Here is a 26,333-nt window from a genome sequence, read left to right as displayed (position 1 = left end):
AGTATTCGTATACAGGATGGGAGACTACGGAGAGGGGGGTGATTCCGTCCATTTCTTCCTAATTGCCGTAAAAGACGGCCCGGAAGATGCGGCTTCATTCGTTTTGGCGCACCATTTTGTACAAGAGGTCCGATTGAAGCGCGCCAGTCTTGCGCGGCGCCGCATCTTGCGGGCTGTTTTTTACGGCAATTAGCAAGAAATGGACGGAATCACCTCCCTCTCCGTAGTCTCCCATCCCGTATACGAATACTCCACCTGAAATCAGCACCACTTCAGATTCGTGGGGTGATGCCTTTAAGTCTGCGGGCAGTCTAAAGCAACTGCACAATCAAACAGCGCCAGACCGGCAGAGCATCGCAACCCGTTTGAGAAGCGTACGCATCCCGTTATCCGGTTTGATGCATTCAACGTGAGATGTTGCAGTTCGACATCATTTTTGCGGCTTGCGATCTTTCTCATTTGTTTTTTTTTCTTCTGCTACCTGTGTTCTGTCATTCGTTGCATCAAATTTGCGTGAATTTGGAGCAAGGAGGCGGGTAGTTCATTAAGAATTTGGGTTCCTCAAAATTCAGAAGATTCACCCTTTGCGCTTATTTTTTTTTGGATTTTCTTATCTCCTTCTATAATGGGATGAAAAAAGAGAAAAGATTTTCATTAAGAGACTGATTTCTTATTAGTCAGCGAACTCGCATAGTGGATCTTTGGTGGGAGTACGTTTACGAAGGTTGTCTATAGTAAGGTCGAAAGGACATGAAGCAAGGTGCAGTTGCGTAAGCGGCAGCACTAGAAGCGGAGCGATGGAGTTGGCGGTTGGGATCGAGGTGGGGGCGTCGGGAACTGCAGCGAATGCAACTAGGCAGGAATGGTTTCAGCAAGGGTGCCCCCTAGATTCTAACCGCTACGCTCCGCTGCTCCATCCTTCATATCGTTTAGACTCTACTATGCTTTCGAACTACTGTCACAAGGAAACAGCGCGAGTATCTGTCTGCCTTTTCAGTCATTTTGTGCATTTGTGTTTATTTTTGGGCGAATTTTAATTGCAGCAATTTTTTCTTGCGATTTGTGTGAGGACCAAGATACAAATGTGTTGAAAGATCACAATAATTATTTTTATCCGATATGTACAGACACGAATAAGTGAGGAAGACTTGTGCACTGTCTTCAACGTAATCGACTACCGAAAGTGTCGATTTAGCAACCGTAGAAGCAGGCTGAGCAGTAAGAAGACCGTCCAGTACAGGAGCAGTTACGCCTAAAATTGAAGAATACAGGTTCCAAGGGAATAAGTGGAATGAAATAAAAGAAAGGAACATGAAAGTTATGCGATTAAAGGAAAGCAGCTTCATTGCAGCGCTAATCGATACGCTCAACTAGTAGAGACACTCACAAACTATATTGGACCTACAAAGACCCGCAAAACGTCCAACAGTACACCAAAAGCTTTGAGTTGAACTATACAGCTTTATTCATGATTATATTTACCTGAAGCGAGCATGTTTCTTCACAAATTTCCTGGCAAATCTTCCTGCACTGCTCCTCGTTCTCTCGACCGACACATTGTTCAGCGCATTGCTCCGAGCAGGCGGGTACACAATTATTAGTTTCTAGAGGCTGCTACAAAGACGTTTTTTAAACCCAGCATTCAGATTTTATTCATTTATTCTATTCTCTTTTATATTCGTGACAAACACAAGGCTTCAACTAGTGCGGTAAGTTCTTTCTTCTTATTTTCCTTTTTTCAAGCCTAAGGTTTCGTTTCCTTCCTGATTATTACTACAGGAATTGTGGACTTTTAACTTGTTTTTCTTCCTATAAGTGTTAAGTAGGAAACGAGGACTGGCGTTTTTTTCCGGAATGTCAACTCTACCCATTTTCTTGAGAATAAACTACGAAGTCAAGGGATCTTTCTAGTTAGTGCCGATGATCAAAAATAAAGACGGTGATACTCACGACAATAACTCTGAAACCCTCAAGAGTTTAAATAGCTGGGACTGCCTTGTACTAGTATCTTGTACAATAGATCTACTGTTTAGGGGAATTTTGAGAGACCAGCACAACTTAAAATGCTAGCGTAATCTCTCATCTCTTGCTATTTATTGCATAGTATGTTGTTTTTTCTTTAAAAGTCAAATTATTTTCATTGCCATCTCTTGCTACTCTGTATTCTATTATTTTCTGTTTTGGTTCCTTGTTTTCATACCTCAGTGATATCTTCCATAATGATTTCAACTTGGAGTGGTGGAATTGAGAATCCTTGCGGCTGTTGACTGCATTGTGTGCATGTTGGCTGACATCCAACTTCGCAAAGTGGTTCAGATGGAGCAGGTGTTGATGTTGACATTGTTGAGTACTGTACTTCAAGTTGCGGTTGCTCTGACGTACCCGAAGAGCTCGAGTATTCAATCGCTGAAGTTGAGGACTCTGCGGAAATTAATTGTTCTTCACTGACAGACTGTTCAAGGATTTGTTGCTGATTCAAAATACACTGAGCTTCGCAGTTTGGCATGCATGCATCGATGCATGGAGGTGGTGAATTGGTGTCTATGCTGAACGGATCACTTGTAGCGAGTTCTTGTCTATCTGAGCACTGTGGCGCGCAAGGAGTTGTGTTTTGAAGTCCAACTGGCGCTGAAGCGGATGATTCTGTCAGTTCCTTCGCTTCTGGAAGTTGCGTTTGTTCCAGAATACACTCAGATGCGCAGGCAGGCATACACTGCGGGATACATTGAGGTTGTGTTTGAGGTGAAGTAGTTGGTAGATTCTCCAATATTTGTTTGTCATCAAGTAGTTGTTGCTCTCGCACACATTGAGGAGTGCAAGTTGGTCGGCAGGGGGTCACACATCGCGGACCTATACCTGGCTGTAAATAAATCGGAAGGGATACTTGATTCGTGAGTAGCTCTTGTTCTTCAATACACTGTGGTGTGCACGATGGCATACATGGAGCGATGCAGTTGAGTTGCTCTGGCTGTGGAAGTAAACGGAGCGCCTCTCCTTCTTGAATTACTTGTGCTTCATGCTCTAGAATACATTGCCATTCGCAGATTGGCATACAAGCATTTGGGCATTGATGGGCAGCGCCAGGAATCTGGTAAATTAGTTGGTCTTGAATGCACTGCGTACAGGGTGGGATACATGAAGATGTGCACTCAGATGGACTAAGACCTTGAACCGGAGCAGCTGATTCCGACTGAATCATCGTTTGTTTCTCTGTGATGCCAGGCATCGCAGCCGCGCACCTTTGCCGACACGACTGTTCGCAAAGCGGAACACAAGCAGCGGAGGTGAACTGATCAGCGCATGTTCGCTGACAGGACTGTTTGCAGAGCTGAGGGCAATATGGGGTCAGTAGTGCTGCTGATACGTGCTGAGGAATGCAAGCTTGAGTGCATACATGGCGACAAGATGATGGGCATGTTGGATATTTGTTTTTGAGTGAGCATGTATGGATGCAAATATCTTGACAAGAAGCGAGACACAACGAATTTTGTGCTCGTGCGCTACAAGCGCACGATGACGATGGAGCAGTTGTTATACAGGTGCAGCGAGGCGTGATACCAGCTTGGCAAAAGCATGGATTCATAACCAGATCAGCACATGGACACTGTCGTTGCACACGGGTGAGTAGGGACTGAAATGCAAACAATTACAAAGGTGCCTACGAAGCTAAGAAGCAAAATACACTAATGAATAGCTAGAATTGTGATACTCTGAGCAAATACTTGTCCAAAAATAGGACCTACATTGCTTTAAGGTTGAGGCTGACCATGTTCGCACCGTTTTGCCTGCAAAGACCTCCCACATCTATGTGGAAGTTAGGAAGAGCCCCAAAATTGCCTGTTAATAGAGCTGTTCATTTCTTGTGCATATGAAATAGAAGCTGAGTTGGATTCCACTAGAAAAGCGAAGCAGTGGAGATTGCAATGCGTTTTTAAGCGTTACATAATATGTAGTACTTGCCAAAACGCGGGAAGTTAATGCTTTGTATTTTAAAAACAAATATTAGAAGAAAACCAAATGAAGTTTACAATTCGATAAGCGTTAGAATTACGAGGGAAAATATGCAACTGTAGAATTACCTGTTCAGATAGTGCGCTTAGAAGTGCTAATGCGAATGCAATAGCTGAATGCATTGTTTCCATTCGATGTTGGGTAAGTCCCACGCTCGAGCTTTTATACGGTCTCGGCTCAGACCGGTCATAGCCGATCGACGCATGTTTTGTTACATCGGCCACTGGCTTCCGCGTGCTCTTATGTAGAAATTTTAAAAAAACGGAGCAATATTTAACACATATACAAAGAATCTGCCGGAAAATGCAGGAGACCATGTACTTTTCGACGCCAGTCCATAATATTTAAGGTTTCATTATTTGTAATCTCTGCTGTGTAATTATTCTCTTCTTTCAAACTCACTGAAATTATAGGCCTCAACGCGTTTTAACTGTGTTAAGGACGACGCAATACGCGTAAGATACGTGTTGATTTTTGACGTCGGCTGCTTCTGACTTACTGTACAGTACTTCTGACTTTAGCATGAATTCAGCCTTTACTCTTTTCTTTGGTATGGTACCCTGTCTTTCTTTTCCTATCCAATGTTATATTCTTTTTCTTTCCTGATGGATGCAAAAATGACGACTGTTCAAGCATGTTTCCGAAAGGATACCGCGCTTCTCACTGAGGGTAATTCTTTCGAAATAATCAAATTTTGCCTAAGACGTGATGACGACTTCCAAATATCTATACTGAATTGCAGTATAAACTTTCTGTGTACTCGTCATGAATTCGTACCTTTGAAATCTTCTAATTTCTGCCCACGAGTCAATGTCTCTCTTGTAAACAGCGGTTACCACTGCAGTAGAAAGTATCACCTTCACTGTGCAAATTAACCTCCCTTTTAGACATACTTCTCTTTCAAATAGAAGTTGAGATCTCCATGTCCCTTTTTTCCTTTTCTTATCAACCTCAAATACCTATACAGTGAGTACATACACTAAGTTCGTCTTAATTTCTCTGCTGAGATCTTTTCTCTCCATTCTAAACGTAGGAGGGAGAGGGTTGCAAGACACCACGGCTATAGGTCAAACTCGACCAGAAATGACTGGAATTCGCTGTGAACTTTATGTGAGCTGTTTATGGGTTGTATCAGGTAAAGTGCACTTTCAAAAACAAGTAAGAGGAGTTTCTGTTCAAAAAAGCAAGACTTCTGCCTACAGTACGAGTCAAATTGTTGAGTGACACTTTACGCGTCTTCTGTTGTAGTTTCACGTCTTCCTTTTTTCTATCCTGAGGATGCGATCACTCTAGTCAAGTTAATTTACATATAGCTGTCGCAATTACTTTTTTCACTTGTTCTTGTATAGGCACTAACACATACCTTCGTTTGAATTTTTTTTTAAACGAAGGATGCGATTCAGGTGGATGGTGATAACGTACTCTTTGAAAGTCCACCAGGAATGGTCTTCGAGCAAGAGAAGTCCACTCAAATTGAAGCGAAACTTAAAGCTCTTGAACTTTCAAGGTGTGAAGGAATACAAGTTTTCCTTGGTACTATTCGAAAGGGCTATAAAACCCATAGAGGCCCAACTCAATACTAATTAATAACTCGTTAATAAAGTGCGAACGATGTTGCACCATTTGATATGTGTACCAGAAAACAGGGAAAGCATGTCTTGGATGTCATGCAATGATACTTGTTGAGAATGTTTTGGAGAGAAATTTGAAATTTACCGTTAACCGTCTTATTAATAAATGCTACTTTCGTGAGAAGTTACTTAGTATTGAGTTAAGTTATCTTGGACCTTCAGTGTTCCATCCCCAAAACGTTAGAATTGATATACTTCAACTGGTGGATGTACTAATAAACAAGTTTTCTGTTGTAAAATTATTTATTTCTTAAAGTACATGTTTTGTCTACTTGAAGAACACTTTTACGACAACTTACGAACCACTTCAATGAGGTTAGAAAAACTTGTTTAATGTTGAATTCCCAAATGTTTGAATTTTCTACTGCCTCTCTATGTAGAATCCAGTTCGAGCAGCAGATTCGTAACGAAACAAAAAGACACCACAAGAATGAAAAACCGTTGATATTGAGGTGGAGTGTTAATAATCCATGGGGCCAAAAGAGATTGACCGGGTGACTCATGGATTAATGAATGCACTTCCGAATTTTTAAGAGTTATTAGGAGTTCAACGAACTAATTCGTTCTTACACTACAATACATCTCCAGAATGGGAATTTCATTGTTAGAATACTTGCCTCTCAACAGCCATCCATGCGTGCCCGGTTTTGCGAGCAGAGTAATTAGACGATAGCGTTGAAACGCTATGTACATATGGTTGAGTCACAAAATTATATCTGAAGTGAAATAAAACCGAGAAAAGTTCCTACGGCGGTTAATCTGCCTCGACGGGACCCTCTGGAGTTGTATGAATAATGTTTAATATAGAATATCACAAGCTGCTTGAAACTCCCTCCCTTCCTTCCTTGAAGTTTATTCAAAAGGAGCGAAATTCGTTGATTCATGCTGAACATTAGAATCCCCTTTTCAACTACCTCACTGCACTGAAGCAGCATCTGAGGAGAGGTCGCCCAACGCGATGTGCCCACGCATTCCATTCTCATTTAGTGTACTTATTCAATGCGCTGAGCTCACACTATTGTCGATCATCATCCCGAATTCTGCAGAGGTGCTACGGCACGTGTAAGTAATGATCTTCAAGCCAAGTTCAATTACAATATGATAAGTCAACGCCCAATTAAGTTTGATCAACCACCTCCAAGCAGGTCCTGACAAAACGAAGCAACCAAAACCCTTCGACGATAAGCACAAAACTGGAATAAGGCCAGCAGGACTTATTATATTGAAGCCCCTAAGAATAAGTGGTGAAATTAGTTCATTTCAAAGTTTTTCTTTCATCGGAACTTATCTGGAGTAGATAAATAATACCAAAAAAGGCGAGCTCTACATTCAAGTGTTTTTTACCATGATCATGAGGTCAAGTTCCGAAATTCTCTGATTAATTCCCATGCGCTAGTAAAGTGAAGGAAATATCGAGACGAATATGTGGTGTTGAATCGTTGCAAGAATGGTCTCCTTCGTATCATAACCAGCAGACAACTATCAAGAATCATCACCGCAGCTGCAGCTTAGCAGAGAATGGTAGAATGGGGAAAGTAGCTTTGCTTCAGTCACGTTTAAAGGCATCACCCCACGAATCTGAGGTGGTGCAGATTTCTGGTGGATTATTCGTCTACGGGATGGGAGACTATGGAGAGGAGGGTGATTCCGTCCATTTCTTCCTAATTGCCGTAAAAAAAACGAACTCGAACTACTTGTGGAAAATAGTGCGCCAGAACGAATTAAGCCGTATCTTCCGGGCCGTTTTTTACGGCAATTAGGAAGAAATGGACGGAATCACCCCCTCTCCATCCCGTATACGAATACTCCACCTGAAATCTGCACCACCTCAGATTCGTGGGCTGATGCCTTTAAAGGCATCACCCACGAATCTGGGGTAGTACGGGTCTCAGGTGGATAATGCCTGTACGGTGTTTGGAAGAGGGTGATTCCGTTCATCTCTACCTGTATCAGTGTAAATGAACTGCCTCGGAATGCTGTTTCCTACGACGTCCTCTATTGCAGCACGCCACCCTTGCGCCCTTCCGCCTGCGATTCGTTGAAAACCAATTTGGGCGAATCGCATGCGGGGTGGGGCCCAGCGCCATGGGTACGCATTGCAACAGAAGGCGTCGTAAGAAACAGTTCCGAGGTCGTCTGTTTACACTGATACAGGAAGAGATGAACGGAACCACCCTTCTCCACACAATCTACGACCGCGTATAGGCATTACCTGTTTGAAACCCGTACCACCACAAATTCGTGGGGGTGATGCCTTTAGATTCCCTTTGTAATGGAAGGTACTTCAGGCGGTAAATGGATAAACACTTATGCATTCATGTTATCCAATTTACTTTTTGAAATAATATCTCGTTACATATATGCATAGGTATGAGTCATAATTCCCACTAGGGTTTGGAAAGATTGAATAGTTTGGCAAGAAAGAGTGATAAGAATGATATGCGTGACCTACATTGACCTACATTGATGTCATTTGAGTAACTGCACACACATAAAGATTAGAAACAAGAACATGCTGCAGAAAAACACTAACATGCTTATTTTTTCACACATCCCATAATTTCAAACATTTCACGCTCTATCTGTTTTCTATATGAACTCGCAGCGCATAAGTATATGCTTGTCACAATGTCCTTCAACGAGTTAATGCTCAACTTTCAGTTGTTATAACCACCCCCACAATGACTTAGCGTCCAAAATTTGCAGTTATTCGGATAATCTCCGTCTACATCTTCACGAGACATGGATGATTTGAACTAAAGATTTAAATTGATATTGATCAGTCCTCATAACTTTGTATATATTATTTGAACTATTTCTACGTGCAACCTTTTTATCGCTTCATTTTTTTTTCTTTTTCTCTGCGTAAAATCAATGTGACAGACTAGGTGTATTAGTGGCGAACAGAACACTTCTCCATCTTCGAGGTACCCCTTTAGGTAAAATGCATGTCGTGAGGCATTAGTCGCGCCCCGTCAGACGATGAATGCCAGTTTTGCTCAGCTGAATGTGCAGAAAGAAATGCTTAGAAAACGGAAAAAGTAAGGAAACAAAATCAGTGCATTGTAAGTTTTTTAAAACATCCCTTGTATTTTCCGAGATGAATGGGTGGTTTCAATCTAACAATTCCGAATGGGATAATAAACAATTCCACTCATATTTTTAAACGATATTTCGATATTGTATACTTCTTAAACGACTCCATTAGTTGGAGTTTTGATCAAATTAATCACCAGGTACTTCCTTTTCTTTCGCTCCAAAAAGCGCACCGTGAAGGCAATAGGCGAAGGAGGTCTTTAGCTATAGCTAGCTCTAGCTGGATACGTGGCAGAACATCATACGAGTACCTCTTGACAGTTCACCAAAATGATCATGTCATGCAATTCTTGTGAAGAGTAATCAGGAACGCTTTTTTTCTTTTCAGATACTCCGGTTACATGGAGTATTATCTCCAATAGCTTCAAAATAAACACAATAACTTATAATTGCTCATGTAAATAGACCCATCGAAAGACCTCTCCGTCAAGGTTTAGCTTTTGTGAACGTAGGTTGCTACAAACAGGGGGATCAATCTCTCTCAATTCCGCCAACTTTTCGATCGGCTACGCATTCCTGTTAGGAAGGGATATCGTAAACTTGAGCCAATGTGTGTTCGACTGGAACTGAACTGAGGGTTGTATTCCACGTGTAGCCTAGTGGAGCGACTACGTAGCGCGATTCTCAGTGCAAACATGTGCCGGAAATTGGCACATCTGTGTCCTAATTAAAGGCATCATCCCACGAATCTGAGGTGATACGGATTTCAGGTGGTGTATTCGTATACGGGATGGGAGACTGAGGTGATTCCGTCCATTTCTTCCTAATTGCCGTAAAAAACAGCCCGGAAGATGTTGCGCGTGCACAAGGCTGGCGCGCTCCAACCAAACTCCTTGTAGAAAATAGTGCGCCGGAATTCTCGAAGCCATGTCTCGTTTTCTACGGCAATTTCCAGATTCGTGGGGTGATGCCTTTAACTAATTTCCCCTTTCCAGCCTCTATGAGACTTAATCCAACGAAAAAAAAAAAACTTTCAATGATAGAACCAACCTCGTATCCGATTACAATAGGAAAAGTAGTAAAAAAAGAGTAGAAGCCTGCACACAAAACGCTTTATCACTGCTACCTACACACCGTCTAATAAATAACGAAAATGAAAAAAAAGAAATACAACAAATATCCTTAAAAGGAGAAAGGAGGAACTTCGTAATTCAAGACCTGCAGTTCCTACATAAAAGAAAAGAACAAAATAAAAGTGGATAAATTTTTGGTATATTATTAAATACCCGCTTCACTACACTACTCAACACAGACATTGCCCATTACTGTAGATATTTAGATGAATTTTAAGAGAATCTTCACAACTAATTTTGAGGATTAAAATTTTCAGAAGTTGAATAGAGAATTACGCGTTGATCTCATAATTGCTAATAACTAGAGAAAGAAATCTCTAGAAAAAAAAATGTGGATACAGGAGGTAAGACGACTGATTATCATGGACACTACTATGATTAAATACAACGGAAAAAAACACAAAACATGAGGTGCGAGTAAGGCTCGAATTCTCGAAAAATGAACCAAAATAAAACAGCATTCCCGAGAAATTTTGAATATTTGAGAAATTTGTGTTTCTACTGTTACCACATTTCACCAGACTCAGACAAAAGGCATTCAGAAGACAGAATATAAAGTAAAAATGTAAAGATGAAGAATCGATAGGATCACTGATTTACTGACATTTCGTTCATTCATATCTCCAACTCGGTCCACTCACAGATGGATCTGGTAGGCTGGTTCAGGCGCCTGCGTCTGCAAGAGAATTACTATGTATAAAGGAGTTAAACCTTAAAAAAGAGAATGCAGATCGAGTGAAGCTTATTCGCAAAAACAAACACAATCGCAAACAATGGCGGATGCAACACAGGCAAAAACTCTGGATCATAGCAATATGATACTAAATCCACATACCGGAACATTCCATGAAAGCTCGGGTTCGCGCAGATTTCGCTGACGTTCACCGCGTCGTTCACGGCAAGTGCGAGCTGCCACCTTGTTCTTTCCTGACGCATAAGGGCCTCTTTTACGGTCTTAGGAACAATACTTCTACAAAACTGATAACTACGACAAACCTCTCCTACGAATTTTACGGATGAGTTGCTTCTGATACTCGGTTAGATCCTCGTTCTTGAGCACCTTATGCAACTCTCCAAGAGTCATTTCGGAGATTTCCCGAGCCGACAGTGGCAGTCGGTTCGCAGCTGCTAGCTGCTCATCTTTTGACTGACGTCCACGTCGCCGTGGTATAATAGGAGCATTAGAAGCTGCGCCTACACCATTATCACCATTCGAACTGAAACGAAGTGGACGGAACTGATTATGTTTATGTGAGTAATTATCATGTTTCTGATAAAATATAACAAGGAAGCAAACTGCTTATTTTCCAAAAGCCTTTCCCAGGCTAGGAGTGCGACAACTGTGCGTATTATGCGTTAGTTATGTCCACCCGAGTGACCGCGACGCATGCCGCAAAACACGTATTTTCACTGTTTGAGGGACGTTTTCTACCGTCGTACCCCATCTGGATGTGCATCGCTGCAGTCCGGACAAAGATCAGCAACAGATGGCTTACATCCGAGAAACAAAAGATTGATAACTAACCCACAAACTGTTCGTGGATATACCGAAGGATCTTCAATTTCTCGAGGTGCCAGTTTTCCAAAATATCTAGGAAAAAAGAAACTAATAATTGAAACACAAATTGAAATGAATTCGAAAACGATACTAACCTGCTGGCATGAGGACTATAATTTTCGGTCTCACTGTGATAATGTGGTGATGCAGCAGTGGATGAAGAGGAACAGACAGACGAAGACTCACTGTAATGTTGAAATAATGATGATGCTTAGGCTTTTCTTGCTTGCTACTTTTCTTGCTTATATCCCTGCATTTATGCAGGGATATGACTTTCTAAGACTGAATCTCATTACTTACTTGCTGAAAGAAGTGGTCCTGGCCGAATAATACGGATCATAGAAAGGAACCGTTCGACTCACATTGTTCTGAGATAACAACCTTTTGCAAAGTAAACCCCAACGGATTAACTCTGGTTTCAAACCGCGGCCTAGAAACTTGCTTACCTCATCACATTGATCAGCAGGAACATTACTGAGATACTGATGATCGTACTGGCTCCCTGTTGAAATCACTTGCACGCCTGTATCGTTGTGAAACGACATATAGCCGTTGTTCGGATAAACTATAAAGATGAAAGTGAAGATGTCTATTGTAAACAAACAAAACTGATAATTTCAGAGAAAGTGCACGTGCGAGGTTTCTGAACCTGACTCTTGCGGAATAGTCACCGAATTATAGATTCAGGTTTTGAACAGTGTTTACAACCCCTTCATTGCACACGCTCTCGCACATTCCCGTTGCGGCGCTTAAGGTCTCGATCGAAAATCGCTTGAATCGTGCCTTCATAAGAATGACGTCTTATCGGGAAATATTTTATCTTATCGGAGCACTGGTTTAACTTACTCGAACTTGCAAACTTTGATAACAAAAGATCGTTAGTCGATAATCTCGCAGATAGAGTAGGAACGATAACTAACAGCATCCTAAGGAACAAGCATCCTCAGCAAAAAAAAGCCACTCACTATCACTGGGCGACATTTCTGCTTGTTGGACCCATAAATTCGGAATCGTGGTGTCATTATACAGCGTTGCAGGAGCTGGAGGTGCCATAATGGATGCCAGCGCTGCTTGACGTTGTTCTTGCATCATAGACATCTCAGACACTGCAAGAAAACCAATCATATTTGTAAATTTCAGAATATTAAGTGCACTTAAGTTCACGCAGTGCAAAGACTCACCGTTCTGGGAGGTGAATACAATTCCTTCGGAAAGGCTAACGTTATTCACCAGTGGTAAGGGTTCCAACTCAGATGGTGGACACACTCCGGCGCAAGTCAAACGATCAAGCTGACCACCTTCCTTAGAGACGTCAGCAAGAAGGTCGGCTAGGTCTTCCTGCAGTTCAAGGATAGCCGTTTTCCGACGCAGGAAGTAACTTCAAAAGCACTCACGTCAGTTGGTGTGCGTAGTTCGCGTTTATTCGACTGATCTTCTTCGAATTCAAACGTCTGTTCAGATCTTGTATTTGGTTGAGGTGTACCTTTGGCTCCAGGACGCAAAACGTACGGAGCGGCGTAGAAATCTTCGAAATAAACTTTCGATAGATCCTCAAAGCGCGACGATTCTTCAGCAGACAATGGCTGAAGCAACAAGAATAACTGAAGGATTTGAACATCTTGAACTGCCACATTTCAGACCCTGTAATACTGGACAATACAGAATAGAACCTCAGAAACAAAAGACTTTAGCATTACGAAATGAATAAGTGGTATAGTAATAGTGATATAGTGAAATAGAAATGCATAAATAAAAATAATGATAATTTATGGAATAACCAAATATATTTCGTCTTCTTTTGTGGAAAAATCCTATGCCGCATGGACCATCTCAGGCGAAGGCAAAACGTTATTAAACATATTCTATCAACAATCAAAATAAGTCATGTTGTTCCTTCGGAAAGTCACACATTATTAGATAGAATAAAATGGTAATAGATATATTAGTCAGAACACTTGTTTCTTCACCTTTTCCACATCTATCTAACTCACTCCTTTCAAGTACAAAAAAAAAGCGAGACAACTCGAGATCGGTTGCCCTTTTCAAGAATCCAGGACATCACTACACTTTCGTGCAGCGGATATCTTCCGTAAAAGATCATTAGCGGAGTAAAAACTGCCCACTCTGTCAGTAAATGTGAGATATTCTTTCTGTTTTGAGATTAACATGTTTTAAGGCCGAGTAAATCACCCCAGCTCATGTACTAAAAGGGGGATCGAATTAACCGTGAAAGGTGTCTTTGACCTCTCAAAGTCCTATAAGAGTCGTTGACACAGATATTCAAGCATTTGCACTAAAGCCACTTAATTCATCTGGAATTTTCATAACAAGGAAGTTTCTCAACATCATTTGGGATTGAATGACGTGAAGGAACGCAGGTAGAGGTTCTCATGAAGCGAAGGTGTCGCAAGCCCAGCTAGTTCAGATAAGCCCAATCAGTGTGACACAAATGAGAACGCCAAGATGGCCACGGACATTACGAGAAGTTTGGTGAAAACACGGATGTTTTTAATTTATGGGTCAGTAGCTTGATAATAAAATGCTCATCGCTGCCAGGGTTTCATGCCTTCGTCAGGTCAAGATTTTGCTCTAGTCGTCAAGAAGAAAAAACCTTATTAAAAAAGAAAAAACCATTATTCCACATTATTTTTCACAAATCATAACGGATGTTAACTCTCCAAAGAAGATTAGTTTCAAAAAAATGATGTGCTCAATTGCAACACAATTTCTTCGAAGATCACATATGATGAAGACTGTACTCGACAGTACATCAACTCTGCACAACTCCTGGGACTATATCCCATATCGCTTATCCAAATGGATAAACGGTCTCTAGCAAAGAAGTAGGCCCAAGTTGGATAGATTGCTAATCAATAAAAATTTGCCCGTGGATAAATGTATCACGTAGCGAATATTAGCGAATATACGCATGCACTCGTTTTAGCATTGGAAACGGCTAGGTCCCAAAACAGCACTGACTTTACGTCAGTAAATCAACTAGATAATATTGGATGCATCTCCCGGAAAAAGAAGCCGACCACGTCTGAATTTCCGCCGTGTTTGTCCTTCCAGGATATATATTACATACTGGTTACGCGCCTCGAAATAAATCTGTCAGTAACTACTCCTTTTCGTGGCTTTACCATTAGTAAAGAAAAGAAGAGAAAAGAACTCAACAAGTCGTAAGCTGACATTCAGTCGGTCCATTTCCGAAAAGAAAAACTCAAGAAGATTCATGCAGAGATTTTGCAGTTGATAGAAAAAAAGAGGATGTACCTGGATTGGGCCAAACAACAGCGGCACTCACAAAAGGTAATCGTAAATGAAACGATAGCCCTTCAGCAGACTTTTTTCCTCAACACGAATTCATAGAGCTCAATAGGAAAAAATTCAAAAGCAATGAAATCAGCCGCTCCACAAAAAATATTTCACGGATCAGCTTATTTCGGACCTCTACACACGTTTCATGAAACGACAAACAGAGGAAAAAAATGCACCTCTATTAAGTGGAAATAAATGATCTTAGTCATGAGTTCCAAGAAAACCTACTAAGAGCGAATGAATGAGGACAACCTCGAAAGGCGAAAAGGCATCTTTCAGGCTCAAGGGGAGCGTGAAACAGTGTGAAGTGATTAATTTCAAAGCAGACCAGAATATTTTAATGGTCAACTAACAACGCGGTTGCTGGAAAGAGGGAAAGAAAAACAAAACTAACATTTACTAGTACTCGGTGTCTTCTTTTTCGCTAAATGTGCGCCAACTCGTAAAAGAACTCCTTGAATTGTTTTGTGCTCTTACCAATTTACTTTACAGGTCACTTAATCGTTAATTACTTTCTCGAGTGAACAATCGATGAGGAACAGTAAGGAGCACATCTGTTGCCTTTTTAAAACCAAAAACTATTACGTATGGTATTATGTATTTCTTAGTAAAACATTTGAATTAATTTAATGAAACATACCGCATGCACACTTTTCTCAGTTAGAAGCTGCAAGTCACGTTCGTACTGTTCAGCTGGTTCCAACTGTCTGGCACCTTTCTCGGCTGCAATATCGCTGCGCCAGAGAACGTCTATTAGTTCAAGATCCTGGAATTATGAAGGCTTATTCAGCACCTATTCAGAAACGATGACCTTAAACAGTTCCTAGAAGCTCTTAGAACAATAGTAGGCTAAGCATATAATATGCGTCACCGAGTATTGTAACAGATCATCAAGTTTTCGACGACGAAGCTTTTATGTAAATGTCTTCCTTCTTTTCATGTGTATAACTGCGCTGGCAGTAAAACTCTCTTTGTAGAAGAAAAAATTGGTATTTTCGAAATTTTTCCAGGAAACTCGAAAAGGCAGTGGGTATTTTTGACGGATCAAATGTTCCCTCCAAAATGGTGAAAATAAAACTAAAGGAGAGTTGTTTGCAAGCAAATAAACTCAACGATAGGATGCAATGAGTCAAAATCATGTCTGCCTTCAAATTTGAAAGTTCGATAACTTTTTGTCAAAACAATTGAATACAAGTCAGGGTAAGAATTCTACGCATTGCATATGTATTTATGTCTCCATCGTTTCATGAACTCTGATTCGAAGGGCGAAGTTAAAAATCCATAAAATATCGTACTGACAGTACTGTAACTCCTAAGGACCTAAGAAATCCCCGAAAAAAGGAAATGGAATCCACAAAATACTACCGTCCAGTGATTTACATCACCAAAAGAAAGAAAACGAAAGAGTGGCTCAATCTCTAGATTTCCGCTAAAGCAAAAGACTAATGGATGGGCATAGTCGCTGAAGAAAGCAGTCATGCACAAAGGACAATTCTGAAACACTACACTCAAAGGGAGGCAGAAACGTGAATGCGATGCATCATATCATAAATTGCCATCTCAGAATGCGGGTCTCCTTTTTAAACATCTGAAATAGGCTGTTGGAAACGTGTAAAAAACTGGATATGCATCGGAAAAAGTGCACATCGACACATCTCAAGATAGGAACAATGTTCATGAGGATCACGGAAGTCGTAGATTGCGATCTCTTGGTGCTGCCAGTCCCTTTATAATTTTTTCAGCACATGTTTACATACATACTGCCTCAGAGAACAACGATATAGCTCACCTCCAGTGATGGATCATCATGTGAAGGTGCTGGTGGGGCAGTGGAAGTCGTAGGGACGAGTTGTCCGGGAACACGGACCAGATGAGCACGCGGTCGCTCTGTCACAATTGGCATCATTGTTACCTAAGGAATAGAGTTACTATCAAAAGAAAAAAGTTTTTGTTCAATCCATGATTTCACATGAGCATCTAACAAATATTTTAGACAATTTTAGTTTTAAATTGTTACGGGGTCCCGACGAGCACTACGCAGGATCTACAACACAACAGCGTCTTAGCTCCACAATGGCAGAATGGGTGGCAGCGTCCTTTACAGAAGCTATAAATTATTTGAGGACACGATACTTCACCGATAAAGAACTTAGTACAAAAGCTTCATATTCACCCAACTACTGATTTTCAGGTCTACACTGAACACTCCAAACTTCGAAATAGCAATTAATGAGGAATTAATATTAGATTACCACTAGAAGTTAGAAAATGACTAACTAGTGGGTATTAGGAATATCAATTATATTTGATCGTTAAGTTTTCGGAATATTCAAATTCGAAATCCGAATGTTTCGAACAGCTGAACCCATTTGGAACACTAATATTCCGTGAATAATCAGATTTGATTCCCCCAGTGATTACAAAATATCCTCAAATTCAAAAAGGAAACGGATCGTTCCAGTAGACGATCACATACACTACAATTAAAGATCTAGATCGACAAATAGCCGCGCCCCCTTCAGACAACAGCTGCTCTGATCCCACCCTGTACTATTTACGGTGCTATTGTCTAATTGGTCCTTGGATTGTTCATAAGACTTCTAAATGTAGTGTTTAAGTGGATTATAATGCAATCATCTCATATATATGTACGCCGCGTGATATTCTCGCCAATATTAACTAATTTAAAGGCATCACCCCACGAATCTGAGGTGGTGCAGATTTCAGGTGGAGTATTCTTATAACGGATAGTAGATTATGGAGAGGGGGGTGATTCCGTCCATTTCTTCCTGATTGCCGTAAAAAACGGCCTGGAAGATGCGGCACCGCACAAAGCTGGCACGCTCCAGTCGAACTCCCTGTAGAGAATATTGATCCAGAACGTCTGAACCCGTATCTTCCGGGCCGTTTTTTACTGCAATTAGGAAGAAATGGACGGAGTCACTCTTCTCCCCATAATCTACTATGCCGTATGCGAATACTCCACCTGAAATCCGTACCACCTCAGATTCGTGGAGTGATGCCTTTAAATAACGTACATTCCCACAATCAAGTTACTTCCCGCCCCTCAACTGGTTCGAACAAAAACACCTTGCAAACGAGTCTGCAGCAACTGCTGAATTATTGAAAAGTTTGCGATCGATGGAGTCTTTCTATGCACTTCGAAAGAGATGCCATAATCTCAATCCTTTTCGAAAATGGACAGCGATTTCAAAATCAGCGTATCACCGAAGTCACATGTTGCAACAGAACTGTTCTTTCCATGATCGCGTTGTTAGCACGATATTTCCACATAGTCAGTCCACTGTCATATTTCGTTCCATGAATAAATTTCTTACCCTGCCGCCATAATCTGCATGTTCAGTGTAGTTGTAAGCGATGCGTGCCAAGGCAGCTTCGTCTCTCCACCTAAAAAAATAAGTGCTCTTCCAATTTCTTGACATATAGAACCTAGCATTTTCTAACAAATTTAAGCACTTCTAATAAAGAGTTTAGATGTCTTCAAGTTCCTTAGAGTTTAATACATACAAGTACATATGTAATACATGCATATTTCAAACCTACATACAAGAACTTATGTACATTATACGAGCAGTAAGAAAGATACTGATGAACAAAAATCTTAGTATGTCAATAAACACAAACTTCTACATTGTTTTATGCGTCTACGCAGAAATCTGCGTCTCAATTGGTCGAGAAAAATAGAAGGAAGGGGTAGAATCTTTGGCAGACCAAAATATTAAATGAATAAATTGGCTTTGCTACCAAAATCTGCATTATTTAATCAAAACAAGATTGTCATGGCATACGTCAAATAAATCCAAACGTTTTCCGATCTGATAAGTACTAAAACTGAGTAGGATCAATACTCACCTAACACCCAGTGGTCGCATCTTGAAACAGTTCAAATCATCTGAATCAATCAGTCCGTCGTACATCATGAAGTGGATATCTATAAAAAAGTACTTGGTGTAAATATCGCCGATAAAAGTGGAAAAAGCAGGAATCAAGAAGCAGAAAAATCCAATAAAAAAACCGCTTTCACCTCATTTCGGAAAGAACTAACTAAAAAAACTTTAGATATTCTTAAGTGCAGAAATGTGCATTGAAAATGATTTCAGACAGAACAAAGAGCAGTTTAGTTCTCTTATGCTTCCACGAAAATTCATCTGATAAGGATCGATTCAGCCAGATAATCTGACATCACATATGAAAGTTGACCTCGACCTTCTTAGTTTCAGAAAAGGGAATACATAAGCGATCACAGCCACAGAGAATATTCTAAAACAAATACAGAAACTAATACCAAACGCCAACGTTGTGTTCACTTTCCAATTCATTCGTCGGCTCTTTTTCAACAACGAATTCCAAAAGGATGATCTTTTGGTGATTTTGATCAAACAACGACCAGGCTACGGTAACTACGTCACTCAAAAACACTAACACGTTCTCTAAACAAAACAAAAATTCTACCTTCGTGTTGGTTTTCCACAACTGGTCTTTTCTTACCAATTATGCGTCTTGATTCATTCATTTCTTCGATAAGATTTCCGATATTAGCAGCTTAGAAAGTCTTACCGTAACTATCAAATGTGTTGATTAGGGACTTCCTAGTTATCGACGCAGGGGCGAGAACAAGCGATGAGGCAAACGCGAAGATCCAGAAAGAGTGGAACTGAAATTAGGGGAATCTCAACGGAAAAGCTTTGCTGAAATTAAAAATGGATAGAGAACCGAAGTTTCTTAATATTTTGTGCGGATAAAAAAGACAATTCTGCGAAAAAAAATACTGCGAGTTGCCCATTACGAATGCACCAATTCAAAGGAACTAAGATACTGCAAGAATTTTGATGAGATTTAGAAAAAATCAGAACATTTGCAGAAAAAATGAAACATTCCAGCAAAATTTCACATTAAGAGAGAGCTTGACTTCATAAGAGTAAGATACATGGAAGCATCGTGATACCGAATTCAAAAAAAAATCAAGAATAGTGTAGAAGAATGACACAGGTCCCAGCCACAGACCTTGTCTTTGTTTGAAACAATGCTTTTCTTTGATGAGCTGACTTCAACGCACTGTTAAATACCTCATACACATCGAAAAAAGAAAATCATAATCGATACCAGAATATCGACTTACACGGCGCACTGAAGTGATCAAAGTTTGGAAGTCGAAGGACAAATTCCCTTACATCGCAACTCTACTGGATGTTCTTTTTTTCAACAATACAAAACCAAAACAGGAAACTCGAAGAAATCGCGAAAATTCCACGATCGCATAGTTAAATTATAAATCGTAAATATATATTGCGATATGGGAATCTTATCGACACGCAGCTTAAGCAATCTTGGAAAACGAGACTAGATTACATCATCAGAAGTCCATCTTCTTAAGAGAACCTCTCTGCTGCACCTCAATGATTTCATCTCCAAATGCGTCAGATGGTCAAGTACTTGCGCACAGCATTCATGGTTTATACACCTGCTGTCGTTGTGAAACCCCCAGAATGCATTCACGGACATTAACACATAGCACATAGCACTCCTTCGTGCGGCCACAAAGTACGTGCACTTTTTACGATGCGTTTATAGCCCTGCACTTTGCTATGATGGATAAATGACTGCCGCTGAACTGGCTGCAGCGGATTAACGGGAGAAACCAATTTTCAACTAATTCTGCCGTACATCTAGCAGCTATAAAGAGAACCTTGAACTATAGAATTCTCTCTCCATAAATGAGATTCTACTAGGTTGGGATCGTATAGCATCGATTTTTAGAGGCTATTAAATTTCATCCAATGTTTCCACTACTAGTGTTCCTTGCAAATAGCAAATAGAAGATGTAGAGCATACTTGCGGACAATACACTCAATACTCAGAGAAATGGATGACATTACTAACAGTCCCACTGCATCGCCGGCGATTCTAGAAAACTGAATTAAAAGGAAACTATCTTCGCGCGCAGCTGTTTTGCCGCCAGTCTTGCAAGGTGCGGAGGACCCATTTCCAAAGTTTTTAGGAGATTACACATTCACAATTGCTGGAATAAATCTTGACTTATAAAGAGCATCAAATCCGTCCCAACGCTGACAGGACGTAGAAGGATCAGAACAACTAGTTCTCCGCATAACTCCAATGTTTAAGGTAAATGCTAATCGCCTCCTTTCTCAGCGAAAGAATCCTAGCGGTTCCGAAAAAAATTCCACATGAATACCATGCAAGATGATGTCCCACAGGAAATATGTGAGCAAACGCCGTACGCGAACGGAGGCAGAGTTGTGAAGTCTTTGCGGTCGCGTGATCCGCTCGGTCAGTGGGTATTGCGAAATATGTTACCACACACTGAACCTGTCTCCCCGCCCGTTCACGCCCGCCCACTCCGTCGCAGTCATATCAAACATTCTGCTCGTGCCATGGAATCGCAAAACAATAGTTGAGGCCAGCATGATTAAACAGACACTGCTCTCGGGAAATGAAAAACTTTACAAACAGTAGCGTTTTGCTGACTTCTATGCAGTGGATTTACTCGTAAAATATTTTTTCTTCTGACGTAATAGGCTGATAAACAAATGACTTGTGGGGCATGGTTACGGATCGCTTGGTTGCCGATTGGAAGGTACGATTTCGCTTAAACTATTTCTTCTATTCTAATTAAATTCACGAACATTCGATGATAATAATTGTCCTTTTTCTTCCTAAAAGAATCAAATACAAGTTCATAATTCCAGAATGTCCCCACATGTAATAAACGTGACGATTTTATAAGAATGTATAAACCGTTTACTTCCCACATATGTCATAAAGCACATTCAATAGATTGAATCAAATCACGTAAGCGACAAAGAAGTGAGGGAAAATCTGGGGAAGGACTGTATGTTAAGGTTGATCTAGAAACTAGTTACTGGCAGAAATGCACTTCAGGAGACTGCAAACAATGTTTTAATTCAAAGCAGTTACCAACCATATTGATTTTCAACTAAGCTCTGGTAACCCTGTGAGCGAACGACTTGCTAACGATTGACTCGAAAAGAACAAAACGGCAGGAATAGTTCAGATGGAAGGTATACTGAGAAACAAAAAAAAAAACTATTGTCTCGCCATGTCGCTATCACTTATTCTCGAGAATTCCACAACAAATGAGTGCTTAAAAAACCTACAACGGTGAATTAGAATTTCGATAAAAGAAATAACATCTCTCACTTATGCTGAAGATTATCTCATGGAAGGTTAGCAAAATAGAACAATCCACACCACTGAGTTGTACCTAGACAAAATCTCAAAGTATATACCGTTGTATGCGTAACATACGAGCGGTACAAAAATAGAAGCAATTGATTTCGCATGTGTAACAATACAAACGACTGGAAGTTCGGAGAAACAGAATACCAAGATTCATCACAGTTTTTCAGGCAACACTGTTCGCAAAGCTTTCATCAAAATAATGACAATGAATCGTAGATGCTACTACCCATCAAATTTCAAAAATAAGGTCGAGTGGTTGTTTGGATTATATTATGGGAGTTGCAAAATCTGGTTTTCTGAGTGGAAATAATTATCTTACGTTCTTCGAGTTCAAATTGCCAAATCCAGTCTTCATTCTCAAAACTCTGCTGATATGGACGGAAGGACCGGTTGTGTTCAACCAAATTGTTAAATCAGTAAATATAAACATCTCGTAGTTCAAAAATCTTGCTTCTTCATTATTTTCCGATTGAACAGAAACTGCGAAAAGGTGCTGTGAGTTCGAAATGAGAGAATGTTGGTTAAGTCTTTTCTTTGGTTAATCAGAGAATTTTTGTCCTCTCAGCACGTAGGTGTGAGGTTTTTTATAGACGCACTTCCCTTTGAATATTGTAATGACCGATCATGTGTGCTCTCCCTACATTATTAACTGTGGAAATTTACGCAGGCTATCCAAGACGCGCACACAAAGCTACAGAAAGAGAATGGTCCAGTTTCTTCTCGAAAATATGGTGGATTTGTATGTGAAATCAGCGGACATTGGAAAAAAAATCACACACCTGACAAAACTATAGACTAATCAAGTGAATTCAACGAATGATGACATATATAAAACAAGAGTAGAAACAGAGGGAAAGAGTAAGACTAAAAAAGACCTCCATTCACTCAAGATCCGATCCGACATCATGCTGATGATAAGAAATTATGTTGAAAACCATAGGTGCGATAAGGGGGAGCATGACCCTCCTGAGGTGAAGAGGGTTTTACCCGTCTCCGACTGTCCAAAGTGAAGAGAGTTGTCAAAGTAAAAAGGCACACATTTACACATTTATGATACCAGAATGATCGACCGGGATGGGGGAGGAGGTGAGAGACGTTGATCTCGCTATTTTCTGTGTCACCACAGCGCACACACTCCGCAAACAACATTTACGACAACGGAAATAAAAATCCCCAATAAATAAATAGAATGCAAAAAATAATTGATATAAATTTCTCTGACTTCCATTTTTTTCTCTTTTTCTTTCCACCACGTTTCTTTTGCGCATTTCCGTACACAGTTTTCCTATGGAATTTTCTTCACTACCAGTGATTTACTATCTTTTCATATGTGCCTTCCTTCCTTAATGATGTGTTCCGAAGAAGGTTTACTTTTTTATCGTTACATTGCAGTACTTTGGCTAAAAGCGGCATGCCACGAATCTAAGGTGGTGCGGATTTCAGGTGAAGTATCCGTATACGGGGTCATAGATTATGGATGGAGGAAGGGATGGTTCCGCTCATCTCTCCCTGCATCACTGCAAGCAGCCGGCGCCTGAATGCTGTTTTGTGCGACGCCATGTATTGCAACGCTCCACCACTTGCGCCGCCTCCGCCCTGCGATTCGTCGAAAATCAATTCGGCCTGCCCCGATAGGCAGTAAAGGACGCTACGCGTGCAAGGGTGGCGCGCTGCAATAAAAGACATCATACAAAACAGTATTCAGGGCCGGCTGCTTGCAGTGATTCAGGGAGAGATGAGCGGAACCATCCACTCCCCCATCCATAATCTATGACCCCGTATACGGATACTCCACCTGAAATCCGTACCACTCCAGATTCGTGGTATACTGCCTTTAGTGTTTTCTATGATTCCGTCTTATGGCAGGAACGAAACGAAAACTGTTTTATCGGTTTTTCACGGTCTTTTCTTTCCTTACTCCTATGTCATTACTGTTTTCGAGGTTGAGCATGCGATGGGACGAGGAAAAACTTAAGAAGAATTCTACACTGAAACGATACCATTCTGCAATTTATAATGTGAGATAATAAAGGTTGTATATTCATTGTGAGCTTCCTCATGGTAGAACTGGCAGCCGAAAGTAAATAAAATAAATCAGATTGAGTGAACAAATGGATTCTTTCATCCACATTGTGGGCATGTTTCATAGGATTTATCCGAACCATTTAACATAATGGAGAAATGTCGCATTTGTATGTCGATGTGTCTCACTCCACGAATCTGAGGTGGTACGAGTGGAGTTTCAGGTAGAGTATTCGTATACGGCACAGTAGATTATGGAGAGGGGGCGATTCCGTCCATTTCTTCCTAATTGCCGTAAGAAACGGCCCGGAAGATGCGGCTTCGAGCGTTCCAGCGCGCTATTTTCCACAACGAGTTCGATTGGAGCAACGCCGGCCGTGTGCACACACCGCATCTTCTGGGCCGTTTTTTTTACGCCAATTAGCAAGAAATGGACGAAATCACCCACCTCTCCATAATCTACTATCACATATGCGAATACTCCACCTGAAATCCGTACCACCTCAGATTCGTTGGGTGATGCCTTTAATTACAATATAGCGTAAAAGATGTTGGAATTTGCTACAAGTATTTGCCGAAAAACCGGACTAGAATAGTTTTTAAGTTGCAGAAATTCACTGTTTCTATCACCACCTTCGAAAGGAAGTTTCTTCTTAAATAACTCAGTTCTTTGAAAACCTAACAGTAGAGTGAAGTGTACATAACTGCTCTAACTTTCTTAGCTCTATACAGAGCATACTTGACTCGTTAAGAAAATGTGGCCCAAGCTCAAAAAATTGCTGTTTTTTGCACCTGAAAAACAGGTTTCTTCTAAATAACTTGTTTAGTTGGAAACCTATCAATAGAGTGAAGGGTACATATTCGCCCTAGAATTCTTCATTCTATATGGAGGTAACTCTGCTGACCTGGAAATAAGTGTAGTTTTCTCGGGAAGGGTGGGGAAGCACACTATAGTTGGCGTGCTCCCCCCTCCTATGCTTAATCATTAGGCTCGGGCTGGACAACCGGAGAATCTACAACTGTGCCTGCTCCCTCACTCTCCATCTCTATTAGAAAAAGAATTTCTCTAACATGTTATATATTTTCTGATACATTGTGAAATGAGGGTTCTTCCGGTATACAACACCTACCTTTGTTTCGAATAGGTAGAAAACGAAGCAAAAAACTCATGAATTTGGCCGCTTCGACTTCTATTTTAAGATCTACTTTTTTCACTTTAATCGTCAGACTGAAAAAACCAATTTGGTGTGGTTTTGTAGCAAATTTCCTCCTCTATCTCCGTGTAGTATCTCCTTTTCGATTCCTTGCCTTTCAACAAAGTAATGTGCTCAAAACTGGAAACACTCAATTTTTCATGCCTAAATTTGAACGTCAATTTCTCGGCGGAGAAGAAAGAATAATGAATGTGTTGTATACCGTTCGATTAGTCAGGTTCTGGGGTTTTTCCAGATACCCTTCACTTGCAGGCGATTTCTTCTCTGAGCGGAGATGTTAGCTATTTATTTCAGCGAATTTTTGCTCCAGCGAAAGAAAAATACGCTCTAATCGTACATTCTCGCTCCCTTGAAGCACCTACTCTGAGTTTCACCTACTCTGAGTTACGTGGGGCTACGTGCTCAAGGCCGTCATCCGATCACGAGACGATCAAATTAGTGAACGAGGCTATTGGTTCCTCTCGATGTATGCGTGCGCACAAATGGAAGTCAATCGATCTTGCTCTTGCTTAACTGCTAATCTAGACAATCTGAACGAGGCAGAACAAAACTGTTTTCAGATTGAGCCTTTGCGCTTGGAATCTTCCATGCAAATTCGATTTAATGTGCACATAGCACATTAAAACTCTCTTTTGATTGGACAATAATTGTGCTAGTTCCATATAAGTTGCATTCACAGATATGAATCTTCACGTTACCCAGACTAACATAAGTATGCCTCTCTTTAAGGTTTGTTCTGAATGAATACCAAAAGGGACGAACAGAAGTTTAAGACAACAAAACTATAAAGCAAACTAAAGAAACCCTGATAAATACGAAATCTATTGATTACCAAATATATATGATAAATATAACATAATATAATATAATATAAATAAAATATAATAACAAATAAAAACAAATAATCAATAGCTACTAACCAGGAATTCCTCATTATCCTTCTCCTTCCTTGTCCCCGATATAGGTGGCGCAACACGGGCGCGAGTAGCGGCCACGCGGCGTCCACCACCTCCGCACGAATCGCAACTGCTGCTACTGCTACTCCGTCGAACTCGACCACGACGTCTCGATCTGTCCGATCCAGTCATCCAAATCGGGATTGGAACCTACACACCTGGTAGCGACAATTAAACTTGCCTAAAATTTAATTTGCTCGTGAAATGGA

The 26,333-nt window shown here is 40.6% G+C and overlaps 2 protein-coding genes across 4 annotated transcripts; one reads left to right on the top strand and one right to left on the bottom strand.

Moving 5' to 3' along the window:
• Positions 1-2,194: 2,194 nt before the first annotated feature.
• RB195_002139 (uncharacterized protein) lies at positions 2,195-26,256 on the bottom strand (the record flags this gene model as incomplete). Of its 3 annotated transcripts, XM_064199246.1 has the most annotated exons (18): positions 2,195-3,631; positions 4,080-4,248; positions 10,453-10,487; positions 10,647-10,738; positions 10,808-11,028; positions 11,337-11,402; positions 11,465-11,554; positions 11,670-11,737; positions 11,816-11,934; positions 12,335-12,475; positions 12,551-12,707; positions 12,764-12,952; positions 15,331-15,456; positions 16,480-16,602; positions 18,029-18,098; positions 18,564-18,642; positions 19,269-19,365; positions 26,089-26,256. In XM_064199246.1, the coding sequence occupies 18 exons, from the start codon at positions 26,254-26,256 to the stop codon at positions 2,195-2,197; spliced, it is 3,447 nt and encodes a 1,148-aa protein (XP_064055126.1). The 3 variants fall into 3 exon arrangements, with proteins under 3 accessions (XP_064055126.1, XP_013298100.2, XP_064055127.1); XM_064199245.1 differs by lacking the exons at positions 2,195-3,631; positions 4,080-4,248 and having other exon boundaries at positions 10,449-10,487; XM_013442646.2 differs by lacking the exons at positions 4,080-4,248; positions 10,453-10,487; positions 10,647-10,738; ... (12 more) ...; positions 19,269-19,365; positions 26,089-26,256 and having other exon boundaries at positions 2,195-3,583.
• RB195_002140 (uncharacterized protein) lies at positions 5,095-5,594 on the top strand (the record flags this gene model as incomplete). The annotated part of the gene is made up of 2 exons (XM_064199247.1): positions 5,095-5,121; positions 5,415-5,594. The coding sequence occupies 2 exons, from the start codon at positions 5,095-5,097 to the stop codon at positions 5,592-5,594; spliced, it is 207 nt and encodes a 68-aa protein (XP_064055128.1).
• Positions 26,257-26,333: the final 77 nt, after the last annotated feature.

Source organism: Necator americanus, chromosome IV (genome assembly GCF_031761385.1).
Source record: "Necator americanus strain Aroian chromosome IV, whole genome shotgun sequence".
NCBI classification, from domain to species: domain Eukaryota; kingdom Metazoa; phylum Nematoda; class Chromadorea; order Rhabditida; family Ancylostomatidae; genus Necator; species Necator americanus.
The sequence above is the reverse complement of the archived record's forward strand: the minus strand, read 5'-3'. Positions and strand labels throughout refer to the sequence as shown.